Below are 27621 nucleotides of genomic sequence, written 5' to 3' on the forward strand. Positions count from 1 at the left end.
AATCGTCATCTCTTTCGCTTTCTCTTTCTCTCTGATACCCACATCTGTATGATGTGTTCTTGCCACTGCACAGTGACAAATATGCTTGTCCAAACAGCTGGCGAGAGATCAGCATCATATAAAAAGTCAATGTGGAAACCTGGTCAGAGGTCAGAGAGTCCTCTGGTCTGCCATCTAGTGAAAGCCTCCAGTAACATGCGTGGCACATAGACAAGTATGTGAACAGTTAGGCCAGAAACAGTGTGGATGCAAGTATGCAAGTGCAAATGCCAGTGCTCTGCATGGTCCTGCTGCAGGGGGGTCAACAGCAGGGGGGGTCAACAGCACTGGGGGCAATAGAGGATAAATCAAATCAAAACTGGTCCACCATGACAGTTGACTAGAAAAAAAAATACACATACAAGACAAGTTGTCTGTCGCTGTAGTGCCCCTTGTGGCAACACTCAGAATGCAGCTCCTGTCTGCGACCTATCTATATTATAACCTATCTACACACAAAACGTAGTCTACAAGCTCAAGGCATTTGTGTTTGCATCCTTGCATTAAGTATGCTATGGGTTTTACGTTTAAGACACAGCCGGTTGTCTTTGCGAACTGTTGGCCATATAGCAAGCATATCTCTAGCCTAAGAATTCCCAGGGTGGACGCATTTTTTAGATCCCAAAAAGAGGACATGTCCGAGAAAAAGAGGACGTCTGCCTGTCCTACACTATTGTATTGGAAAAACGATTGGATTATTCATAGGTCAGTTCAACCCAGCCCTCGGTTGTGGAAAAGGCCCAGCATTTTTTTTTAATGTACTTGGTAACGTCTAAAAAAATATGACTAATTGAGTCTGTTTGGAGGATAAACCTGTCTGAATGCTAATAAGGAATAGGCCTGAAGCTAATTCCCACACTTGTTGCGTAATTAGACAATTACACTTCACTCATGTTTGGCCTGTCTCTGCTTGTTCACTGCTGGATGTGTTCCAAAAATACAGTACAGCATCATTCCTGCTGAATACAAGCACTAATACAGTACACAGGCGGAGAAACAACTGTCCTAGCAGGTGGCAAACGGACGATCGCTAAACGGTCACTTTTGGCTAAAACTGTGCAGCATCCAGGCACTTAATAAGCTGTTTAATCTGACAGCTCATCTGAACTGAAGAGGCCATTTGCTGTGAACAAAAGTGACATCTTGTGGTAATGGGTGCATTAAAGTGCAAGAGAGGCCAAGGTCAATTGCTAGCCACCATTTGTGGTCAACAGATTTAGCATCAGCTAATGTGGATCCTCTTACTTCAGTGCGAATATACTGGATGCTCTGTATTACAACTATGGGAGCCTGGAAATGCCAAAAATGTGTTGGCAGTGGGTCTCTTCTTCATCTTCTTACCAAGACGCTGCAGTTTGGTAAGCCTTTTTATTGCTTTTTATTTTAGGACTTGACAGAAAAGACATGACAGGAATCATTGCAGCTTTTAGTCTTATAAATAAAAGTTCCAGAAAGGGCTCTCGGGAGCAATACCACAGAAGAACCACTTTTGGTTCCGAAAGGAACTTTCAATTAAGTGGTTTCAATAGAGTATTTTTGAAGAACCATCCATTGAAAGGACCTTTTTGGGAACCAAAGGTTGTTCTTCTGTGGCATCACTCCCAGAACCCTTTTTACACCACAGCGCTTACACTATATGTCCAAATGTTTGTGGACACCCTTTCTAATGCATGCATTCATCTACTTTAAGTTGCTCCCATTGCTGACACAGATGTGCAAATGCACAGATACACAGCTTGTCTAGTCCCTGTGCTACCTCTCTAGCGCTCCTTTTGCTGAATGCAGTTAACCAAAGTCTAGTCTAGCAGGAGCCTTCACTGGACAGTAGAGACAGTTACTCCAGCAAAAACTGGATACTCTCTTTTTTAATACCCTTAATATCGGAAGAAACAATGAATGTGCAGAAGTCTCAATACTTTTGTCCATATAGAGTATGTGAGAAGCATCATTTTGTCATCATAGAGTATTTTTGAAGAACCATCCATTGAAAGGCCCTTTTTGGGAACCAAAGGTTGTTCTTCTGTGGCATCACTCCCAAAACCCTTTTTACACCACTGCGCTTACACTATATGTCCAAATGTTTGTGGACACCCTTTTGTAATGAATGCATTCAGCTACTTTAAGTTGATCCCATTGCTGACACAAATGTGCAAATGCACAGATTCACAGCTTGTCTCGTCCCTGTGCTACAGAGATATAAAGCCCCCCAGCATTGAGCTGTGCAGCAGTGGAACTGTGTTCTCAGGAATGATGGATGGTGCTCCATCCAATACTTTTGGTATGAGTTGGGAATAATACAGGTGTCCAAATACTTTTGTCCATATAGTGAATTTCTAATTGCATTGTCTCGTAATGGCATTTTCGAAAAATGGGTTGAAAGTAGGGGTTCAAGCACTACCATCCAAAACACGGGCAATGTACTAGCACGTCTGCCACGCCTTGCTCATCTGGTAGCTATTAGAATAATGGCTTTTCCATTGTTTAGCTTTACTAAAGATGAATGGCTGGGCTGCTCCATAAAACCTGCTGTAAGTTCAAAGCGTGGTTCCTTTATAGCTTTTAAAAAGCAATGGAACATTTGAACTTGTTGTACCTAAAACAGTAAGTGGGGTTAGATAACAACTAAGGCTTGACCACCTGGTTTCCCAGACTGGTTTCCTACACAAGTATTAAGCCTAAGGTTACACTAAATGAGATGTTCGAAGAGTAGTACAAGATCTTGGTCTTTTCTATGTCTATAAGACCAACCCTGGATGTAGTAACTCATTTTGAGAGAGAATATCTTATGTCTGACAGTGTGTCAGACACAAGCTCATTTATGCCAATTTTGCTAAAAGGAATAAACTCACTGAAAGCCTATCTGCTCTACAGGATTAGTAAGACCCCGAACACAACCACGGCAAATCAAGGAGCCAGTTTGCAGCCCTAAGTATGAACCACCGCATACCGTTATCCTGCTGCGAAGGCGTATTCGCATTTTGGACTGTAGCGAGTTAGCACAGTGCGAGATATCGCAGTGACACGAAGAGCCACTGGTCTCTCCCATATTGCTGTGGTCCACTATTCCCCAAATCTGTTGCCCCTGATTCAGAAATCAGATTAGCTGACACATTTGGTCTTACTTCTTTGTTTTCACACTGGAGCTAAGAGTAGTGGAATGGGTTAAACCCTCCCAGTTCTCTCACAAAAAGAACTGAAACCATGTTGACTCAAAACATGCCTAATATAGAAGGCAGTGAGCAGGTGCTACACTTTCAGTTCAGTTTTTGTTTGCAGGTTTTCGGCACTGAATGCCATTCTGTACAGACAACATTCAGTCTTTACAACGGCCGATATGTCGTTTATAGATGCACTATATGCCCAAATGTTTGTGGACCCCCCTTCAAATGAAGGTATTTAGCTGCACCCACTGCTGACACATATGTGCAATTACACACACAGCTTGTCTAGTCCCTGTAGAGAAGAAGTACTGCCAATAGAATAGGACTCTCTGAAGCAGATAAACATCAACCTATTGGCACCATGCTGCCTAATGCCAGGCGTGGGCTACAGGGCTATAAAGCCTCACGATGTTTCACGGTGCTCCATCCAATACTTTTGGGATGAGTTGGGCGGTTTGGGAGTTGGGGTGGTGATCAAATCCAAAAACCTGACCTCTCTAGCACTCTTTTTGCTGAATGCAGTTAAATCCTCACAGCAATGCCTAGACCAAAGTCTAGTCTGGCAGGAGCCTTCATTGGACAGTAGAGACAGTTACTCCAACAAAAACAGGACACTCTCTTTTTTACTATCTTTAATATTGGAATAAAACAATGAATGGGCAGGTGTCTCAATACTTTTGTCCATATAGAGTATGTGAGATACATCATTTTGTTCATTATTAGATTTTTAGCCGAACTGTCTCTTTAAATGTAGCGATTAGTCATTCAGCTTCAGCATCGCTGAGAAAACGCTGCAGCACAAAGGCTCTGGGTCAGCCTGTCTGGCATGGTGTGGACAGAGAAACAGAGGAGCCTTTCACTGCATTGTTGAGCACTGTGATGGAAATGACCCAGAAGCCATAAGGGCAGAGGGGGGTGGGTTAGCGCTCATACAGCTCTACACCCGCTGATGATGCACAGTAGTTCAAAGTAGGCTATGACAGTGTTTTATCAGGGGTAGTCAAACCTTTTCTATAGATTTAGATATATAGACTGTAGAGTATATTCGAGTAATTCCACTGTCACTTATGAAATTGATCGACAGTCACAGACTAACACTGTGATTTTGGGCCTGTATGTCTCACTGACGTGCCTCCAAGTCTCATAAGCCAAGAGTTTTCATTCCATTCATTGACTCAGCTGTGATATTATATTGCTAACTGCCCTGAGATAAGTACCCTCCCATCTGAGAAGTGGTGAAGCTCATACTGCTTACAGACTACTGTGAAGTCTGCTGGTATATAGCACCTTCTGAAGTTTTGAAGATCTTGCAGCCATGATTCCCACAGTGTTCTGAGCTCTTCTGAAGGTGGATCGTCCCAACCAAACATAGTGAACTTCACCTTTGGGCTTGACTTACTCCAATTGCATCACTGTAGTGCTCGCATGGGTCACCAGGACTCACTATGCTCCAACCTAGGTCGGCTTTCTGTGGAAAGGTTTGGTTCTCCTCCCCACCTACAGCTTCTCTAGGCATTAGAGCATGTGGGCAGTTGCTCGATATAAGGTCATGCCTCTGAAGGTACTGTGATCTTCCTAGAGGAGAACAGACCTCTTATTTGCAGGCCTTTGTGTCTTTTACAGGATATGGTTGTCCCTTTTGATGACATTGTAGATCGTTTCAGCTTCACTTGTTTGCCGTTTGTCTCTAGAGCGTCTGCCTCTTCCTTGAGAATGAATGGTCACTTGGTAATCCAGCAGAGCATAAACAAACTTCCTTATCTAAATCACTTGGTGTTGACACATAGACACACATAGGCACTAGTGATGAACTCTGAGTGCCATCTTACACAACTCTGTTGGCTGCTGTGTCTTTGGTGATGTCTGGTGTCTGGTGTATAGATTGTGGCTTTCCTTTACATTTTGAGGAGGTGTCACAGACCATCTGGTTTCTGTAGCTCTTAGACTGATGGCCAGGAGCACAGTCTCTCATTCTTAATAAATTTAGGTCTGTCAGCAACTTGCTTTTCAATGAACTTGCGACACTTGTGTAACCATGACCTATTTTCTTACAAAACACACGTGACCATGCAGTTTGGTTCTTGGAGGCCACTTCGTTCTAGTTCTTGATCTTTGCTTGTCCAGACGTTATAGGGTTGCAAGCTATAGTAGCCTTCATTATTAGGAACGTCACAAAACAGCTGAAGTTTGGGAACCTTCTGTGATCCAGTTGGTACTGTGTGGTCTTTCTGTGTTATCTAGTACTTAACCATTCGGGTAACTCTACTATAAGGCTGTGATTCTCAATTCCATCATTAGAAACATGTAGACTATTGCCCTGCCACAACGGCTTGGGGGTCACAAGTTCGAATCCTGAGCCATGCCTCTTTGCCATCAGCAGCCAGGGTCCGAGAGAGCACAATTGGCTGTGCTCTTTTCCCTCATGACTCTAAATACAATGTTGTCTGGCACAGGCGTCTGTTAGCTGGTGTGGCAGAGCTAGGGACCCGGCGCTTTCCTGCAAGTGTGTCAGCTGCCCGGAGATGCTGCATTAATGACAGCATGAAAAGAGGTGATGTCTGGATTTGCATGGATCAGAAGAGGCATGTGCTAGTCCTTGCTTTCCTAGTGTCGGGAGCAATGCTAGTGCTAGGGAGAGCTGCGAACAGGAAAGGTAAAAAAAGGCAGTACCAAATTGGAAGGCTAGGAAGGCTTATACTATATATATATATTTCCCTGAGCAGGTCTCAAGTTACATCATAATAATCTTCTGAACACTCAGAAAATTGCCTCTAGCTCCTCCAAATTTGTGTCTGAAAGGATGACTTCCAATGACTAAATTTGAGAGGATTCCTATTAAAGATTGTAAGCTCTGAAATGGGTAGCCTATTTGCTGATATAGCGTCAGCCAAGACCTTCACAAACTCTCCAGTGTCATCTTGGAGCACCCGTTAGTGGTTGTGGGTGGCTAAATAACTCACCATAGACTTGAAGCTTTGCTCAGGCTGCATTCAGCCTTTTCAGCTCCTCCAAGCAATAAAGCTCTCTTTTCAAGTTCTCGCAGCATTCTCTCCTTGCTGTTCCTTTAAGAGAGCAGCCTCTTGTCTCCCCCTTTCTATCTTGCGTTCACTTTCTTTCTTCGCTTCATGAAGATGGAAGGCTTCTTGCCCTGCAACTATCAGCTTATCACCTCTGCTTCAAGTCTTTGTAATTTCTCTTGGTGACACTCTTGCTTAGCCATAATCTTCCATACAGCCTGCGTAGCTGCATACTCAGCAGCAGCTTCATATCTTTTGACTGAGAACACATTAGAGACGATTGAATTAACCTGGAAATTAGCCTGGACACTCCAGCTACCGGCCTCATCCAACACCACCATGGCCATGGTAGCACACTCCAGCTACCGGCCTCATCCAACACCACCATGGCCATGGTAACACACTCCAGCTACCAGCCTCATCCAACACCACCATGGCCATGGTAGCACACTCCAGCTACCGGCCCCATCCAACACCACCATGGTAGCAGGCCAGTACATTGTGAGCACATTCCAGCTACCGGCCTCATCCAACACCCCCATAGCCATGTTAGCACACTAGCTAACGACCATCTCCAACATAATCCTCATTATTAGGAGGGTGGAGCTTCTTAAGGAGCACTGAAGGGAGGGGTGTATTTGTTTTGCTGTGGAGTTTAAATATCAGCAGTCATTCTCCACAAACATGCCTAGAGCCTTTAAGTAGAGTATAAAGTTCTCCCAGAAGACAACGCCACCACAAAATGCCGATGTACAACATAATTGTAAGGTAGATCCTACTTAGCGTTAATATAGCACAAATCAATACAATAAAAATCAACAAAATAAAGAAAACACGTGTCTGTGAACAAAAACATGTCATTAGAAGCTTTTATGGCAGTTAAACCAGGGCTGAAGGGGCCCAAGCACTGTGGAGAATTTTTCAGCAAATGCATTATCAGCATGAAGGCATTCACACACTGACACTGTGTGACACTGAATGACTGCATTTGTAATATTAAAGTCTCAATCAGCCTCAGACATCATCTAATAAACCACAAAAGAGCTCATGGCAGTGGCAAACCCCTTCAGAATAACAAGTAGGGGCTTTTTTTGTGTGCGTGGCAAGAAAAAAAAAAAGAAAACACCCCCCTGGCTTGTTTCTCAGGACTGCTAGTGCTCTCCCTACAGCATTTCTTCTTGCTGAATGAATGTGGATGCCTTTGAAAAAGAGGGGAATGTTTACAGGATGTTATCTGTCTCTGGTGCCTGCCCCTCGTCCCTCTCTCCGAGTGGGCTCGCAAGAATGTTCGCAAAGGGGGATGGAGCCGATCCAAAGGGGGAGTGACACGAGGGGAGAGGCTATATATACATGCAGACCCTGGGAGGCTGGTGCTTTGACACAGCTGGCCACTGCTGGAACACTAGAGCGCACCTCTGTACACTTTACCCAAATAACGGTAAGCCTCGTCTTTTTTTCTCAGACTTTTTCAGTGATGTCTTTTATTCTCTGTCAGTTTTGTCTGCATTTGTGATTTTATTTGAAAGACAAAACATAAAACACATAAAAGAAAGTTCACAGAGATATGAAAGCAGCTCTTCTTGACATAGAAACCCTAAAATAATCTTTGAAATACATACAATAATAAAGCTATTTGGCTTAGTATAATGCTTAATAAAAAAAAAGGTTCCTCTGAAGTAACGAGAGATGGCCGGATGTTGAGCTTAAGTAAATATTGACTGGCATAAGACTTTGTCTAACGTAGTGAATATGGCTGGATTAGTAACCAAGGATGTGGTTTTGAGCTGTAAAGGTTAGCTGCTGAAACACTGCTGAAAGATTGTGCCTACAAGAACGATCAAAAGCAGATCTCTCCTTTTTTTTATTTTTGGCCCTGATGTAAAAGATTCTGCTGCAGGCAATTACGTCTGACTAAATTCAGATACATGAAAAATGCTGGCACTTGCTCTGTTGTTCTTCTAAATTGGAAACACCCTGGAGTTTTAATTGCAAAGCCATCATACATGTTGTTGCAAGGGAGGATTTGATCAGAGCCTCACTGAGGATCATTTTTAAGTAAGTATGTTTTTTTAATTTATTCAGATTTTACTCGAATACTATCATTAACATCTAACACTGAGTGATTAATGGATTCTAAATGTGAAAACCAAATGTTGTGCCTCATTATAAATATTGTATTTTCTTAATTGTTGGCATAATCAAGCCAAATCATTGGTTGGAAGTCATCATAAGAAACATTATCATGTACAAAATTTTAAATACAGGCCAGAAATTGGATTTTGCACTTATTTTCAGTTGTATGCCAATTATGCATTTGGTTAGGACTGTTTTTTGCTGATTGGTGGAAAGCGTATGGCTTATATTAATGAACAAGTGTAATGGTTACACATTTTCTCAGATCTGGGTGTGCCTTTTTTTTCCCTGTCGTGTATGCAGGGTCTTGGGAAATGAGATATGTGTGAGCTCATCTCCCCTGTGTAATCAAACTACCCAGAAACGTCCTCAAACGCTCAGTGGCTGAAGCGTTTAAATGTCTTTCCCAGCAAGCCATGTTGAAAACAGATGTTCTATACTCCTCGGCTACAGGGAATAACTCCCCTTTCGCCCAGCGTTATTTCAAAACTCTCATAGTCATTATGAGATGCGGTCATAATTTGCCTTGCGATGTTTACTTTAAACCAATGGTACACTTTCAGTATGTTTGTTCTTATTCATGCATAGTAGACACCTGATCTTGCCCAAGACTTCAGAATTGGAGGGTGTGGCGTACTGTGTCTTTGGGCATGTCCTTACATGTCCAGACTTTTATTTTCCCACATTTTGTTGGCTTTGGCTTATGACAAACCTGCATAACCACATCCAGATTGCTGTACTCTGTGCAGAAATGGCTGGTACCTGTGATCTGGACGTCAGTTTTGTCTCAGGTTACCTCAAAGATCTCATGTTGGGGAAATAAATATGACCCTTAGAGATGACCGCATTGATTCTGGCATTGATTTTTATATTGTGGGTATCACTTGACAGAGAGGTTTTCACATGATTTCTCTCACTGTGTTACAGAGAGAGCACTTGCCAGGCCCTTAAAGGATTAAGACAGGGCCTCTTTCCTGGCATCCAAAATGAATCGTGTGGAAGAATGGGTTCTGGAGAACCGGAGCAAGATTGAGAAAGGAGTGGAGATAATGGGCCAAGGCTGTGAGATCCTGGCGGCCACCGTGGGCCAGTTCCATCCCATCCTGGAGGCGGTTTTTGTGGCCTCCGCTGAGATCCTCAGCAACCCAGAGGGCAAAGAGGCCAAGTACCTCGCTGAGCAGTTTGAAAGGGTCAATCAGAAGCTGGAGGGGATCCAGGACGAAATCGACAAAATAGCCCTGGAGCTGCAGCGCACGTCGATGAACAAGCAGAACTTCGACCGCGAGGCGCAAATGATCAGTCAGTATGAGAAGTTCCAAGAGTTTGTCCTCGCCAAGCCCAAGTTCAAGGAGAAGAAGAAGGAGAAGTTCCTCAGCCACTTTGAGAACACCGATCGCGAGGTCAACCTCGACGCCTTATACAACGCTATTACTGGAGAGAACACTTCTGGAGACGCAATGCTGGACACGGTAGTGACCACTGAGCAGAGAAGCAGAAGGGCAGTGGAGGAATTCTGCACCCGGCTGAAGAAGCTGTTCCTGGTCGGGATCATAGCAGTGATGGGCTACACTGCCCTGAAGGAAGGAGAAATTGGGGAGCCTATGGTCAAGAAATGGCAAGAGCGCATGGAGGATGTGGAGAAACGCATGAAGGCGGCAGTCGATGAATGCATAAATAACTTCCCTGCCCAAGCCAAGATGGATGTAGAGCACCAACTTTTGGAGAAGCCAAGCAGTGTTGACCCAGAGTTTGCCAAATATCTACTGGATGCCCTTGTCAAGAAGTACGACTGGGTCTCCTGGTCTATTAGGGTCTTCAACCATGGTGGCGTGTTTTTCTGGAATTGGCTGGCTGGCAAGAAGTATCATGGAAGTGGTGGAGGCGGCAATTTCTTTGACCTTTTGACCAAAAATGACATTCGAATTGTGGTGTCTTTCAGCGTGGACCCTAAACCGCTCAACAGAAGCCAGCTGCACGATCAGATCGAGACACAAAAGCTCAAGGGCAACATGGTCTCCGTGGCACAGTCTCTGTGCAACAGCCTACCCAATTGCCTTGTGCATGCAGTCAGCCGCTATAAGAAAATGGAGGAGACCAACAACTTCCAACCAGAATGCTATTATTTTGGAGTTCACAAAAGGGCATACCTTTGCATCCACTCAGAATAGATGTCTTGAGATAGCAGAAACATCTAAATGGCAATCAGTCTTTTATAGTTTGCTTTTTTTATCAAAAAATGATCAAATGTCTACGCAAACCAACAATGCTGGGATGTGCACGAGGAAATCCAGCTACTGCTTCATTGTAACCTGTATAAACCTTTAAAGCTCTCATGTGTCTCTGCCTTATAAGACAAATCACTTATAATGTTTCATTAAGACTTATAAGACTTATATCTGTATGTGTTATGGCAAAGAAAATCATGGTAAAAGCATGGCTAGTGTGAAAGTGTATACAAAAAAGAAGCATTTGTGGCCTGTCTTGTTGACTGAATGAAAACCTGTGATGCTGGCAGCCTCAATATCATGGAATAATATATTTTAGCAATGGTGTGTGTGGGGGAAAGCAATGTAGTACCAGTCTGTGATCCTATGCTGTCTCTTTTCATGTTAATGCCTCTATAAACACTATTACTCTACATGTAAAAAGTGTTATCTGGACTTTTGTTTGCAAAGTTAGATATCAGAGTGGTCAGAAAATCAAAAGGGGTCAGGCACTCAGATAATAAAAGGTTTATAAGTGTAACTGCAGCATACCTTCACTAGTTAAACCTCCAGAAGGGTTAAGGTCTGGGTGTGTATGTGAGCAGCCTGCTGGCTGGCTGGCTGTCTGTCTACTGCAGCCTTTTCTCTTGTGGATCATGGGGTGTGCCTCGAGTTGAGCTGGAATAGGGAAACTACATGATCTGAAGCTGGACTGTTTATTTAATTCCTGATCGATTACAAGGTGAGTTTTTAGAGGTTTGCGAGAACTTAGATCATCTAATAAACTTCAGTAACCCGTACTGAAGTCCTTCACTGTAAGTTAGACTGTAATGAGGGCTGTTTGTAGGGCTGCAGAAGTTGAGTAAGTTCATTTTAGGGCGTTGCTGGCTTTAAACGACTCAGTAATCACTGGATTTTAACTTAACGTTATTTTTTCAGTTCTTATAGTGGATTTGAGCAGTTTACTAAAACTTTACCTACTTAGTTAACATCTTAACACCACCTTAATCCGCAAAACTACTACATTTGGGCGTTTGTAGCCTACCAGGAAGTGGCCAGCCAGCTGCGTTGGAGCCATCCATCCAGCCTGCTAGCACTAACTGTATGCTATCTAGCTAACTTCTGACCCAAACCTGAGCTTATAATGTAACCCTGGCATGTCAAAGTAGTGGAAATAGAGCTAAAACGACTTCTTGGAGCTTGTTTTGTACAGAAAATGACGATTTACAAGTTAACAAACTAGCTATAACGTTGTTTACATCTAGGGGGCTGCGTCCAAACCCCTGGCTAGCGACTAACCTAGTGCTACTACCTACCTAGTGCTAACTAGCTGCCTACTTTATCCTCACTCAGAAGTGTGCAGAGTAGGCTAAACTCATACCTGGGGACAAACTGTTGGATTTTAGTGAAATACTGACTCCCAACCTGAGTACAAGGAAGAGGTCAACTACTGCAACGTAGTGGCTGTACTAGTTAGCTAGCTAGCTACATGGACAAAAGTATTGGGACACCTGCTTATTCATTGTTTCTTCTAAGGTTTCTACTAGCTACATTGTTGTGTTGTGATGATCACCACCCTGCCTCATCCCTAGCTTATCCCAAAAGTGTTGGATGGAGCTCCTTCCTTCCATCCATCCATATTCCAGAGATCACAGTTCCTCCACTGCTCCACAGCTCTAGGCTGAGGGGGGCTTTATACCCGGCCTCTGGCCCACACCTGGCATTAGGCAGCAAGGTGCCAATCGGTTCATGTAATACTCTATTGGTAGTACTTCTCTGCATAACAAGTTGTGTGTGTGCATTTGCACATCTGTATCAGCGAAAGGGGTGTCCACAAACATTTGGACATGAAGCGCATGTCCATCATCTACATGCAACTAGTTGCTGTCTCCTTGTAAATACACTCACACACAGCTGCTATGCACTTGACGTGGTTGGGTAGTGTGTGGTTTTGGACCCAGCTAGACCCAGACCAGAGATCAAGGTCATGCTTGGATAAGGAGCTCCTGCAGTGACATTGTGGTCGTTTTTATTAAGGCGTGACCTTATGAAAGTATCGCTGCTGCTGCTGCTGCTGCTGTCCGATGACAAACATATATCTCCAGTTTTGTCAGTTTTCTCCATGGTTTGAAACCTATAGCTGCTTCTGTACACTGTGTGAATAATTCTGGATAAATGGACCAATAGAAATGCTCAAAATGGTAGAGACCTGGAATAACGTCTTATTTTCTCTTTATTAATTTCCACATGAATATGATCATGATTGTGTTAATGTTAAAATATATATGTATAGCTGTCCCAAAAAACTTTGTAACTTTTAATGGAAGGATATACAAGGTTTTGCACATTTTTTTACACTGACATCCATGCAAGTAACCATTTTGGTGATGCATGCTTTTTATTGGACAGCGACAATATATTAAGCCAAATGATGTTTCTAGAGGCCACAAGATAATACATCACTTTGTAGCTGCAATATTTTATCTTGTGGCCACAATATATTATGGTGTGGTCTCATTACTTTATTGTGTGACCACTAAAAAAACTTAATTTGTGTCCTTATCATGTTATCTCATGGCCTCAACATACAGTTTTGTGGCCAACATATTATTACTTGTGGCCACAATATATTTCTTTTAATTTAATATGAAACAGGCCTCCTTGCTGTGGCTGCAAATGCAGGTGCCAGCTTCTTCTCAGCTTTTCTTGTTAAATTTTGTTTTCCAAGATGGATACATCGACCACACAGTACCGATTTTTATTGAATTTACTTATTTTAATACATATTTTAAGGTTCAGTGAGATTTTCAAATCTGACTTTCAGTTTTTGATGTTATTCACTAAAAAAGGTGCCGATTATACAGATTGGATCTTAAAGCAAAGTAGCATGAGGTGCAACTGAGCTATTAGTTGATGGAGTTTCACTAAAGATGATTAATAAATGCTCTTTTTTATTTTTTATATTTATATATATATATTTTTTTTAAAATATTTTTCATTTTTCTCTTTTGAAACGATTATACCTTCACTTAGAAACCTCTTTACAGCTTCTCAGGATTCTTCCTATGAGAAGTCTGAAACCTCAGCCACTACCCAATATATTATCACTGCATTAGTGGTGTGTTCTGTGTAATCTCCTCAATACAGACTCCCTGTCTCTCAAAAGTGCTGCAGAAACCCAGGGGAGGGGGGCCGGATGAGGAAAGCTGTACCGGTTCTGTCTAGTGCTTTATGGTGCAGGGAGAAATACGCAGCATAGAGGCAGGTTTTAAGTGCATACTGTATTGAGATGATATTAGGTGTAGTGTAGGCCTCTAAGTTTATATACTATGGGACAGAAGTGCCTTCCTTGTGAGTTATATGAGCACACTAACCAATCTCATACGTTTCTAATGAAAGTTTAGTGAGTGATCGGACTACCTACAGGCATCCCTGCGGTCTGAAACCATCATTTTTTTTGGACCTAATTGAAGTTCAGATGACTTGCACTGAGGACACAGAGGTGTAGATGTTGTAGATTTAGCCTGTATACTCAGTCTAGATCCTGACGTTGGAAAAGAAGCTGTGTGAAAGAGGCGGCGTGAACTAAAAATGTGGGCAAAAACGAATTGCTGTCAGAAGAAAAGCTGACGGCCAGGTTTTCTTTGTCTAGTTTCCATGGTAACCGTCTGAGCTGCTTTGGAAAATGTACTCCTGCCCAGCAAGTTGAACTACCGTATTAATCATTTCCCCACCCACGGTGCCACTCACACACACACACACACACACACACACACACACAGAGGAGAAACAGACAACACTCTGAAGTGTTGATGGATATTATAGGTGTGTTGTGTGTCATTACTTCACTCTTGTAGGTTCTTCAGTGCTTGTGTTTTCTGTTTATATATCATTTGTAGTTTCGCCACCATCAGTTCTCAGTTCATCAGTTCTCAGGCCCGAGCCTGAGCCTGAGTACGTGTCTAGGCATAAGGTCAGCAGAGATAGTGTATCACCTGCTCCATCAGCTGCTCCCAACGTGCTGTTAAAATGCCCTGAAAGTAATGTTTATTCATTTCCCTGTGAACATGATCATGGTTGTAAGTTATTGACAAAAATAAGGTAATGTTAAAATAGATATGTAAATGTATCCAATAGAAAATCATCACTGCCACAGAAACCTTCTTAACTTTAAATGGACGTCAATGTTTAATATTTGATTGCTATTGCTCATATTAGAGCATTAGAGCATTCATCATGAACAACTGCCCGATTGACATTATGTCAAAAAGTAAAAGAAGGGCAAAAAAGGACTTACAAGGTTTTACACTTTTTTCCAGTGTTTGTAACTCTGACAAAAGTGACCCTGACTTTCTTCATATCATTATTTGATTCATGGTTGGTGTAGTGTACTTGGTAACTAGCTAGGTTTAAGTCCCGGACCAGGCCAAAAAAAAAAAAAACACCACTCTTGGACTCTCAGACTCCTAACTCTGTCATTACTCTCACACAAAAACCTTTTAGCTCCCAAAATAGTGATCTAACAGTAGAAGGAAACACCTTCTTATCTTTCAGTGGGAGTCAGTGTAAGCAGGCTTTATTCCCATAATTTCCAAGCATTTCTATTGGTCCATTAATCAAGAAATCTGACCGAATGTAAAATGTGAAATATGGTGAACATGATTGAAATTGTCTCTGTCCCACACAAACCTTATATCTCAGAAATTGCAATTATACAGGAGAATGAGAAAACTGAACTTTTAATGGAAGTCAAGGGTAAATATTTCATTCCAAGTCATTTGGGAGTATTTGTATTGGTCCATTTTTATGAAGTTTTGACAGAATGTAAAATACAACTGTCAGATTCAGAGTATGTCGAAAGTCTGACTACTTACAGGAGCTCATGAAACATCATGTTTTGGTCAAATTGTCCAAAATATGTGTAAAATAATTGTTGCCGTCACATGAAAACCTCTGCAAAATCTCCAAAACAGCTGAAGACTGAAAAAATCTTAACCTTTTAATAGAAGTCAAAAGAAAAAGATTTAATTCCAAGTAATTTTGCAGTATTTCTATTGGACCATTGGTCATGAAATTTTAACAGAATGTAAAATACTACTGTCAGATTCACAGTATGTCGAAACATATGCAGTATAGGTTACTTCAGTGTTGCAGTGAAGGCCTCTAATTTAATATAATATGCAAAGTGTCTTCGTTGTGGGTTATATGAGTATGCTAACCACTGAGACTGAGAAAACCTTCACTTTAATATTGTATTTCAAGTAATTTTGCAGTATTTTCATTGGTCCATTGGTCATGAAATTTTAACAGAATGTAAAATACTACTGCCAGATTCGCATTAGGTTGAAACATAAGCAGTATAGGTTACTTCAGTGTTGCAGTGTGTAGGCCTCTAATTTCAACGAATGGTCTTCATTGTAGGTTATATGAGTATGCTAACCAATCTCATATGTTTCTAATGCATATTCAGTAAATGCTCTGACTAATTACAGGAGCTCATGTGGTCTGAAAACATCACTTTTGGTCATATTGTCCGAAAAATATGCATAACGTTTCATATTGTCCCTCTCAACATACAAAAATCTTATATCTCCAAAATAGCATTTTTACAGGAGGGGGAGAAAACTTACCAACACTACTTACAAACACTAACCAGTCTTATATATTTCTATATTATAAACTTCATGTATAATTACAGGTGTTCATGTGGTCTCACAACATGATGTTTTTGGTTAAATTATACAAAATATGTGTAACATGATTCAAATTGTCCCTGTCACATACAAACCTTGTATCCTGTAACCCACTACACTTCACTACCCCAAGCATGAATAAAATGTTCAGTATTATACATGCAGTAATAAAGTAATGCACTGAATTTACATCATTCAGATGTGTAAACGCTTGTAGTATATCATTGTTGCTGTTTTTTACTTTTTGACACTATGGAATACCAGTTTGTTTAATGCTGTAGTGTAGGGGGTCATCAGCTCTGACCCTAAAGGGCTGATGCTTCAGCACATTTAGATGCTTTTCTTGCTCTAATGCAGAACCGGAATTGATGATCTCTTCGCTGTAGCATTTTGGGGGTGGGGAAAATCTCAGGTTACTTATTTGTAGTCCTCCACTACAGTACTGCCCATGTGAGCGTTATATATAGGAGCATTATGATCGTACATGAGTCTAATGGAGAACCTATTTTCAGCTTATGAATGTGTATTAAAAAAATAAATAAATGATGACTGATGAACCACCGAATTTCATTCTTGTCATGTTGGTGTAGTCCTGTGTGGGTTATTTTCTCCCTCAGTGTTGAATTCCTGCTGCTGGATTGCCTCATTGCTCATGGGGTGTGTCGTCACGGAGTGGTATGCTGTGATAGCTGAGCTAACTTGCTCTTCTCTCTTTTCTCTCCCGCAGTGATCCCATCTTTCTCCTCTCATACACAGCTTACAGGCTCAAAAACACAGTCACGGACTGTCGATGTAAGTTACCTGTTTACTACTTTCTAATGTCAGGTTCTTTAACCCCTTAAAAAGTTTCGTTTTTAGTTATTGTCATAAGACTTAGCATTCAGTGACTAGTATTTACCAGCTAATTCACAGTAGAGCTGAACAGTACTTTGCTTGTTAGCCACTATCATAACATCAGCCCTCTGTAACTAATCCCAGTGTTTAAAACGTAGCATTGTACATAGACAAAAGTATTGAGACACCTGCTCATTCACTGTTTGAAAAGAGTTGATCCTGCTTTTGTTGGAGTAACTGTCTCTATTGTCCAGGGAAGAAGACTTTAGAATAAGTGAGGATTTAATTGCATTTAGTGTTAGTGAGATCAGGATGTTGGATGATCACCACCCCGCCTCATCACCAACTCTCCAACTCCTCCCAAAAGTATTGGATGGAGCACCAACCATCATTCCAGAGAACATAGTTCTTTCACTGTTCCACAGCTCAATGCCGGGGGGCTTTATACCTCATCTAGCCCACACCTGGCATTAGACAGCATGGTGACAATAGGTTCATGATTACCTGCTTCAGAGGGACTAGGCAAGCTGTGTGTGAGTGTGCATTTGCACATCTGTGTCAGCAATGGGTGCAACTTACATAGCAGAATGCATTCATTACAAGGGGCGTCCACTTGGACAGCATTTGGACATATATTGTAGATGACCTTGTGTCTCCATATTTGCTGTTTTTCACTTTTTGACATATTGTGAATCTGGCAGTTGTTCTTTACATTGTATCAGAATTTCATGATAAATCAATCAATTTTTAAAAAATTCTGACTTCCTTTAAGAATTACAAGTGTTTTTCCTTCTCCTATTAAGTTGTAGATAGCAAGTTTTTTGCCTGAGAGTGAAGATAGCATAGCGTAGTATAAGGGGTTGCTCTTGTCTACTCTATTCTGAGAGTACTTTGGCGAATAGTAGAGTGGTCACCTTACTGGCTTGTGTTTAGTAGTGTCTAAACTTGGAGGTATCTATGAATTATTAGTCTATTCAAACTAGCTAAGGTTATTCTTGGGTAAACAGCAAAGCACTTTTGTCAGTCGCTCTGGATGAGAGCATCTGCTAAATGCCTTAAATGTACATGAAACTGTGTAATAGCAGCAGTAGTAGCAGCAGTTGTTGATCACTGTTTTTTTTTCTGTGCCCAGAGTTTCACTGCTTGACTTCACACCGATCTTTCAAGATGGCGGATAAGCTACAGAAATTCGTTGCGGACAAAAAGGATGTGGTGGAGACTGTAATGGAGGTATTTGAGCAAGGAGCCGAGGTGGTGGCCAGCATCGCTGGAGATCTGTTTCCAGTCTTCTCCATAGCGGCTCCCATTGTGAAGCTGGCTCTGGATAACGTGGAGAGCAAAGAAGCGGACTACATGAAGGAGCAGTTCCAGAGGGTCCGGGAGCGCCTGGAGGTGGTATCGGAGGAGATCCAGCGTATAAACGAGGAGGTAAAGAAAAGCGGGGCGGACGCTGCCTACTTTTCTGTGGAGGAGAACCTGACCAACCAGTTCCGCAAGTACATGGACATCCTCACCGCCAAGCCAAAGTTCCGGGAGGTCAAGAAGAAGCTCTTTTTGGAGCACTTTAGCAAGACGGGGGGCGACAAAAACCTGCACACTCTTTACAATGCCGTAACGGGAGATAACTTTTCCGGAGAGTCTGTGCTGGAGATCACTCTGAACTACGAGCAGAAGAACCGTAGGGTAGTGGAGGACTTCTGCGCCCGGCTGAAGCAGTTGTTCTGCATAGGCCTCATCGCCTTGATGGGGCACACCGCTCTCAAAGGTGGCGATGATGAGGAGGCGATGCTGAAAGACTGGGCTGAGAAGATGAAGGTGGTACAGGCGAAAATGAACGTCGTCATCGAAGACTGTATCAACAGTTTTCCAAGCCAAGCCGAGATCGACATCAAGAGGCTGGTGAGGGACAACCGAGACAAGAAAAACGAGCAGCTTGCAGAAATGATAATAGATACCCTGACGAAGAAGTACGACTGGGTTGGCTGGTCCGTCCGCGTCTTTACCTCGCCCATGGGCTTCTTCAGCCTATTTGCCAACAAGAAAGACCTCCAGTGCTTCACGGGAAAGAGCAGGTTTCAGGTGCCTTCACCAGATGACAAAATGAATGTGATGGTTTCCTACAGTGCTTCCCCAGAACCTGTAGATAAAGCTCAGATCCAGCAGCTGGTCGAGTCCCAGAAGAAAACCTCCATTACAGAGGTCGCGGAGCTCCTGTTTGAGAAGATTCCCGTATGTGTGGTCCACATTGTCAAGACCTCATGCAAAGACATGGCTTATGCCAAGAGCTTTACAGATGAGCTTCACTTCTATGAGGAGTACAAGAACTTCTACCTCTTTGTTCATTCTGCATAGATCCAAATAAAGAACAGGCTCTACCTTTATTTTTATTAATGACCAGCTATTTTTGGCCTTGTGCAGAACACCCTTTAGTAGATAAAGTTCTGGAAAAAGTAGCTCTGGAAATATAATCATGATACTTAAACCAAATGTTCAAAATTCTGCAGAATTCCATCATTGAGATCGAAAGAAAGTCAAACAAAGTAGTTTGGTGTGAAAAAGTGAATTGTAGAGACTCTTACTGGCCAAATTCTTTAAACTGTATTCACCATCCCGAAACACTAGTGAACTTGTATACTGATCAGCCACAACATTAAAACCAATACCTAATATTATGTGAATCCCCCTTATGCCACCAAAACTGCTCTAACCTTTCAAGGCAAGTGTCCCACAATACAGCTGAAGGTGTCCTGTACTATCTGGCACCAAGGCATTAGCAGCAGATCCTTTAAGAAGTGTAAGTTGTGAGGTGGGGCCTCCATGGATCACATCAATGAGCCATGACTCTGATGTTGATGGTTCATTGGTTTCCCTTTGTTGACCACTGCATACTGGGAACACCCCACAAGACCTGCCTAATGTTTTGGAAATGTTCTGACCCAGTTGTCAAGCCACCACTATTTGGCTTTTGTAAACACATGACCTTTAAGAACTGACTCTTCACTTGCTGCCTAATACGTAGATCCCATCCCTTGATGGATGCCACTGTAACCAGATAATGTTCTTCACCTCACCTGTCAGTGGCTTAAATGTTATGGCTGATCAGTGTATATTGGAAATGGTAAAATTTAGTGGTAAATGTGTGTTTCACAGTGCATGTGTCTCTTCTCTGTGAATTCACAACTATTGTGAACCAGTGTCTCAGGCATCAGGCAGCGTACTGGTAACCATTTAATGTAGTACCCTTAGACCTCCAGTTTTATTCACCACCACTGTGAACAATCTTAGTAAGTGGAGCTTTTAACACCAACCGCTCTGATTGACTTTGTTTACATCTTACCTGTTAAAATATGCAGCAGTTTTGGAAAATTGTGGCCTTTTATAACGTTTTGCACAACACAGTACACGTCACTATATTCTGTTGGGTAAGTTGGAACAGTTATATTGGACCAGAAGTACGATCTTAAAAAAATTCCATTGAGAAATATGAGTTGAGTTATGTAGGACCAATTTTATAAGTGCCATTCAGACCATCTGGTGCTTAAAGGGGGCGATCCTACACATTGACGACATTTGGGAGCATCTACTAAATCTCTTCTTAATGAAATGCAATTTCAGTCTCTTTAGTTTTAGGTAATAGGTAGGTGTAGGTAATGACAACACCCACAATATAGCCAGAAAAGCATATCGTCTTCAAAATCATCACATCGCCCACCTCTAATTCTTTTTGTATATATATAAAAAAATGTGTATTTGAAAGATCATCATTATCTTTACTTTAAGTCAAAAGAACAATTACTGACTACTTTATACACCGACCAGCCAAACCATTAAAACCATGCTTAATATTGTGTATGTCCCCATCCAAGTTTTGTCAAAACAGCTTTCACTTGTCAGAGCTTCCCTAGACCTCCGAAGGTGTCCTGTCCTGTAGGACGTTAGCAGCAGGTCCTTTACGACAGGTCCCACAGATTGCAAGGTGGGCCTCCATGGATTATATCAAAGACCTGCCTGATGTTTTGGAGATGTTTTGTCGTCCAGCCGTCTAGCCGTCACAGTTCGGTTCCTGTCAAAGTGGCTCAGATTCTTAGGCTTGCCCATACTTCCTGTGTCCAGCACTTCACCTTCAAGAACTGACTCTTCATTTGCTGTCTAATATGTAGATCCCGCCTTTTGACAGGTGCCACTGAAACCAGACAATCAATGTTATTCACTACCTGCTTTTTAATGTTATGGCTGATCGGTGCATGCACCACTAACATTCCTTTGTTAAACTGGTGAACTGTGTAAGGCATGTGTGAGGTATGAAAACACTTTTAGCTTTAGGTTTTTGTCTGTGCTAAATTTACACAAACTTTGTACGTTGATATTTTAAATTTAGCAAAAAGAAGTGCCTTTAATCTTTTATCTCCTTTTATCTATTGCTGTTTTTCAGTTTTTAAGGTGCACGTATTCGTCACTGTACAGTGTGGACTGTACAGCGAAATGTGTCCTCCGCATTTAACCCATCTGGTAGTGAACACACACTCACACACACACACGTGTTAGGGGCAGTGAGTACACACACACACCCAGAGCGGTGGGCAGCCAACTCCAGCGCCCGGGGAGCAGAGAGGGTAAAGGGCCTTGCTCAAGGGCCCAACAGTGGCAGCTTGCCGAGCCCGGGAATCGAACCCACAACCCTGTTATCGATATCCCGGCGCTCTAACCGCTGAGCCACCAAGAATAAATACAGTACATTGCTGGAAGCGCTACATCTTTGCACTTTGTTGTTTTTAAAAATGTAGGTGATCTGCCATTCAATCAAAAACACAAAGGCCTTGATCTTCATAATCCACACGTTTGTTCCGGAGATCTTTAAAAACTGGAGGATGACACCACAGTTCCATCAAAACTGGAATTAGTACATTGCACCAGGCCCAATTTGGGCATGTTGGAACACATTGAGGATCCTGGAAGGAGAAGAACTTGTTGCCATATGAATGTTTTCCACAGCCTGCTGGAATGCTAGACAGTTATCGCAGTTACTAACAGAAACCTGTACACAGAATTGGTGGGCTTGTTCTGGGTGTTGGTGTAGAGGTATGACAGGCAGCCCTACACCAACCCTACAGTGATATATATATGTGTTCATGAATAAAAGATGATTTGATCTACTCACCTGGATTTTTTTTTAAGTGAACTTGAGGAGACCATGCAGCTCAAGGCCACTCTGTCAGTAATGCAAAAGCTCAGGCACACCACCAAACATTCTGGGTAAAATCGAGAAGATCCTACCTCACTTTTCTCATCTGTGAGTTACAGATTGTTGGGATTTACAATGAACTATCATTGCGAATTTAGTGTACACTCCTAAAATAAGGGTTCTTCTATAGCATTTGCGAGAAGAACCTTTAAGGAATTGGTTAAGTATCTTCACCTCAAGTGAAGGTTCTTCACGCTTACACATCTCTGTTTGAAACATGATTCTCTATGGAACAGACGTTCATCTCAAAAATGCTCTCTAATCAGTTACATCTTCAATCAGCGGCCTGGCTTTAAACACTGTTAGGAAATACGGCATCTGTTCCAGTTCTTGTCAGCAGTAAGCCTCATCTGGAAGGCATGAGGAGGAGTTATCTGAGACTCTGGTAGTGAATTAAATGGTGGTGTGAATTTTTTGGAAGATGTGAAAACATTCCACACTCATCCTGATTTCCACTAACATCTAGCTGAGAAGGCTCTTTTCCCAGCTACTGGTAATAAATCAGCAACAAACCAAAGTCAAGTCAAGTCAAGTCAGATTTATTTGTATAGCTTTTTACAAATGTTATTGTCACAAAGCAGCTTTACATAATTAGTAATTAATAAAAGACAGAAAAGAAAAAGAATTAACTTAAGAAGACATGAAGGATCCAAGACCCCCAGTGAACAAGCCAAAGGCGACAGTGGCAAGGAAAAACTCCCTCAGAGCTGGAGGAAGAAACCTTGGGAGGACCCATCCTCCTCTGATCAGAACTATTTAAACATTATTGATAAAAGTTACCAAACCCGATACAGCAGATAGTTAATAATGGTGATATTAATAGTGGCAGATAGTTAAGAGTTCATTTAGGTTTTAACATGGTCATTAAACAGGTAGCAGCGGTAGGAGGATGTGCCGCTGGTCTGCTATGGGTGGTGGTGGGTGGGGGGGCCTGCTGGATGTACTGGTAGGTGGCAGCTGGTCTGACGCAGGTAGAGCGGGCAATCTTCCAGCAGGTTGGGCTGGGTGGCCATTTACTCGGAGAAGGTAAAGAGACAGAGTTAGTACTGAGAGGAATTTTATGGAGAGCAGAGATTGTTGAGTGTGTCTGACGACTGTCTGATTATAACAGCCTAATTAAAAGGAGAGAGCCAGAAGGTAACACAGACATGGGAGCACCCTGAAAACACCAGCATCTAACTGCTCCACCATCAACAAACCTGAGTGATTGCGTGTAAGCAGCGAGACGACAGCTCCAGCATCTCAGTGTAATACAATTCCCTGTGTCCGCAAACCCCCGGACCTACAACCTTTATCTAAGAAACATTAATCACCAAAAGCTAAACTAAACATATGAGTTTTCAGCTTAGACAGAAGACAGAAAGTTTGGGTTTTGTTGCCTACAGTGAGAAGCTCAACTAGAGGAGGGTTCTTTAATGGACTATTCAAAGGAGCTTATTTGTCCTGGATGTCAGATGTGAACTTATTTACACCTATAATATAAATTAGTGATGTTAGGGCGTGGGTTTGATTTTAACTTTGGTAGGGGCGTAAAAGCAGTCCTCAGGGAACCCCTTGGAAGGCTTTTTGCATATTTGATGGACTTTACCTAAAGCCTAGATTTATAGATGGTAGCCAACACACTCATAAGAGTTCCTGAGACAATAATTACACAGTTTTGATTATATTAACCAAGAGCACCACACTTAGCTTACTGTACTTCATAATGAAACATCTAAACAAGCCTGAACGGCAAAAACAGCGCAATTCAGGGCCTGACGTTTACGATTTTTTGCTGACTGGACATTTTTTAAATGATCTAAACAAGTCCATGTTTATGAAACACAGCGTACCTTCTGACTCTGCGTTCTGTCTTTCTAGCTCTGTTAAAATATCCGCTTTAGACTGAATGCCAAACATATTGACATTTTTTCATATCCAACAGTTGACATTTTTGAGCTCCTTGTCAACTCTAAACTCTGAAACGGTGATCGTCCTTTACTTAACGAATGCTTCTTGGGCCGACACCCCATTCAGTGTTGCAGTAGAGGAGTATTTACTTCACTGGCTGGAGAAATAAATGAATAGACGTGGTTCTGCGCTGAGTGAAACACCCATCTTACTCTATAATTATGCACAGGAACTGTGGCCAGTAGTGCTGCTATATTAAGTTCAGCTCCAGTCCACCACACAGACACACACAACAAGTTTATAAATACACCACCACAGTGTTTCATCAGTGGAGCAGGGTTTCTAAAAAAGGACACAACATGTATATGTATTAGATTTATACATTTAAAATATATATTTTTTCATTTAAAAAAAGCTAGCTGTCAGTTAGGCTGCCCAAACCTTTCTTGGCCATGAATCTGCAGATTTGGAGACAGTAGGAGGTGGCTTTTGGCTCAGAAAATCGTCAAGGGGCACACAATCAATTTTGCAGCCTGTCTATTGAGTTCCAGACTAATCAGAGTTTTTTTCACTTGGTTCTGGGGGATAATTACTGTATTCTAATCAGCAATTCACCCTGAATATATGCTATTAACAGCCAATGAAAACTGAGCGCAACAAAGAGTAAATACAACAAATACAGAACATAAAGAAGACAGACAGACTCTGACTACGAATTCTGAGTTTACTGCAGGGGCCCAAACTGGTGTCTCTGTTCAACGTAAATCCCAAAACTACCACATAGAGCTACTAACCCACATCATTGACCTCACCCAGCCCAGAAAGCAAATCTCACCCACCTGGCCCAAACCTGGCCCACTTCCAGTATTTCCTGTGGCCCACAGTTGTTTTGGCCCACATTTTGTAGCACCTTTATTTGTAAGAGTGTATGATCTCAGGTTCTTACTAATCCTCCTTAGTCCTTTGGCCAGCTTTCTAGGATCTTCAATATGCACTGATAGTTTTTGATGGAGTTATGTAATAACTGAAAGTTTGGAAGAAGGACCATGCCCAAAATCCTCCCCTCCATTTCTACACACTATAAAACCATTCCTCTCCCTTCTCATTCTCGTAACGAAAAACTTGCACCCCACCCCGCCCCTGCTCCTCCTGATCATCCAATCAACCTCTACCTGGCAAGGGAGGTCTGGCTTTGGTCCCATCAGCTCGAAGCCCAAATTGCTCGAGTTCTCCTCCTTGCCTCAGCTAGCATGGTCCGCATTCGCAAACTGACCACTTTATTTATTAGATGAATATGAAGAATTGGTCCCCTGTGATGGACTGGGGCCCAGCCCAGGGGGTATCCCTGCCATGCCCCAATGATTATAGGTAGGTTCTGGACCAGGAAGAAGCAGATTAGAAGATGAATGGATGGGTGGATAAGAAACCAAGGCACTAAGTGTGACACTAAGACTGGTCTAGATTAAAGTACAGGTCTAGCATAGTCCATCTGAAGTCAGCCTTAGATGGCAATGTCTGTCTGTAGTTTGGTTAGATGGCAATGTCTGTTCAGCATAAATCCCAGAACTACCACATAAAGCTACTGACTCACATCCATGACCTCACCCAGCCCAGAAATTTGATATAACCAATGGTCCCAAACCTGGGCCATATGCGGTATTTACTGCGAGCCCACATACTGCATCATAAAGCAAAAAGCCAGAGCAGAGAGCCAGCTGTGGTTGCTAGAACTCATCCTGTTTACAACAACAGCAGGGACGCATCTCAGCCACCTTTACACCAGAACTGACTCAATCACAAGTGCATTACCATGCCATACACGGGTTTATATTTTTACTAAAGTGATGAAAACAGCAGCAGCAGCATCGAGCTGCTAGATTTCCATATCTGTTTTGCTATCTGCAAATGATTAATCCTAGTAATGGAAAAGTGGAGTGTTCAGAAACATCCAATAATAACTTGTTTAATGTGTAATCACTAATGTTCTTTAAGGTGCACGTATTTATCACTGTACAGTGTACACTGCACAGCAAAATGTGTCCTCCACATTTAACCCATCTGTGGTAGTGAACACACTCACTAGTGAACTAGGAGCAGTGAGCACACACAGAGCGGTGGGCAGCCAACTCCAGCGCCCAGGGAGCAGAGAGGGTAAAGGGCCTTGCTCAAGGGCCCAACAGTGGCAGCTTGCCAAGCCCGGGTATCGAACCCACAACCCTGTTATCGATAGCCCGACGTTCTAACCACTGAGCCACCACTGCCCCACTATCTAATGTTACACATTAAATACAATTTAATATCTTAAAGAATCAGTTGGAAAAAGTTATATTTATATTACTATATTTATATAAATAAGTCATATAATAATAATGTTAATAATAAGTTATATTTTATAGATTTGGGAAAAGACAGTAAGAGAAGGGAAGAACTCTGGAGGTCTGGAGTTCAGGGGGCTTCTGCTTTGGGGTAGGAAGCCAGTCGCTTTTATGATATGTGGAGATAGGAATGATAAATGACAGGGTTAAAGGGAGGTGACGGGGTGGTGGAGGTTTGTGCAGACTTGTTGTAGACACGTAAAAAACAAGATGTAATTTACGGGACGTTAGATTTAGGAGGTGCTTTAAAATGTAGTTTATTTAATTCATTACTCCACTTATCAAATATGCATTTTGCAATGTATGAAAATGGGCAAAAATGTATTTATGAAACATTTGACATGCAGAAAAATGGCATATAAATATATTGTTATTAAAGATATTTTAAATTACATTTGTTTTAGTTCTCAGCTTAAAAACACAAGATATACTGAATAACAAATGATCCAACTGCATCTATCCTATTGGATCTGTATGAAGGTTGTTTTTGCCATATTAAATGTATATTTGTTAATGTATTATAATATACCATATATTGTAAAATATATTTTGTGTATATATTTTATACATATTATATATATATATATATATATATATATATATATATATATATATATACACACACACACACACCATTTTTCAATATGAGAAAACTGACCCAAAGGACATTCACAGAAGTCATACAGGTAAACATTCTTCACTGTGCAGATTTCATGGCATCATAACTATTAAACTATAGGCCTATGAACCATTGGTTCTTTGGTATTTTGGATGGATCGCTGTCAAGTCCAGCTGCCTTTAACTTGGACAGATGATCACTTCTGTCATTCCCAGTTTGGCTGTTTTCTATAATAAACCCTGCAGCATGTTCTGCCATTCAGTCCAACTAAAAGGGGGCCTGTTTCAGCCGGCACATAACGGCAATACATACCCTTTATATTGCTCTAGATAGTGATCTGGACAGATGAACTACATTTATAAACCGTCAAAAACGAGGTGCATTAATACATGACATAATTGATGACATCTGCTG

At 41.8% G+C, this 27621-nt stretch overlaps 1 protein-coding gene across 3 annotated transcripts; it reads left to right on the forward strand.

Moving 5' to 3' along the window:
• The first annotated feature begins 7447 nt into the window (after positions 1 to 7447).
• On the forward strand, positions 7448 to 22234 carry rpz5 (rapunzel 5). 3 transcript variants are annotated; one of them, XM_072692399.1, is made up of 3 exons: positions 7448 to 7655; positions 16975 to 17039; positions 18214 to 22234. In XM_072692399.1, exon 3 carries the CDS (start codon positions 18249 to 18251, stop codon positions 19431 to 19433), a length of 1185 nt encoding a protein of 394 aa, XP_072548500.1. In that variant the 5' UTR covers positions 7448 to 7655; positions 16975 to 17039; positions 18214 to 18248; the 3' UTR covers positions 19434 to 22234. The 3 variants fall into 3 exon arrangements, with proteins under 3 accessions (XP_072548500.1, XP_072548501.1, XP_072548499.1); XM_072692398.1 differs by lacking the exon at positions 7448 to 7655 and adding an exon at positions 10526 to 11296; XM_072692400.1 differs by lacking the exons at positions 16975 to 17039; positions 18214 to 22234 and adding an exon at positions 9278 to 10998 and having other exon boundaries at positions 7472 to 7655.
• Positions 22235 to 27621: the final 5387 nt, after the last annotated feature.

The sequence above is a fragment of the Salminus brasiliensis genome, chromosome 1 (assembly GCF_030463535.1).
Source record: "Salminus brasiliensis chromosome 1, fSalBra1.hap2, whole genome shotgun sequence".
NCBI classification, from domain to species: domain Eukaryota; kingdom Metazoa; phylum Chordata; class Actinopteri; order Characiformes; family Bryconidae; genus Salminus; species Salminus brasiliensis.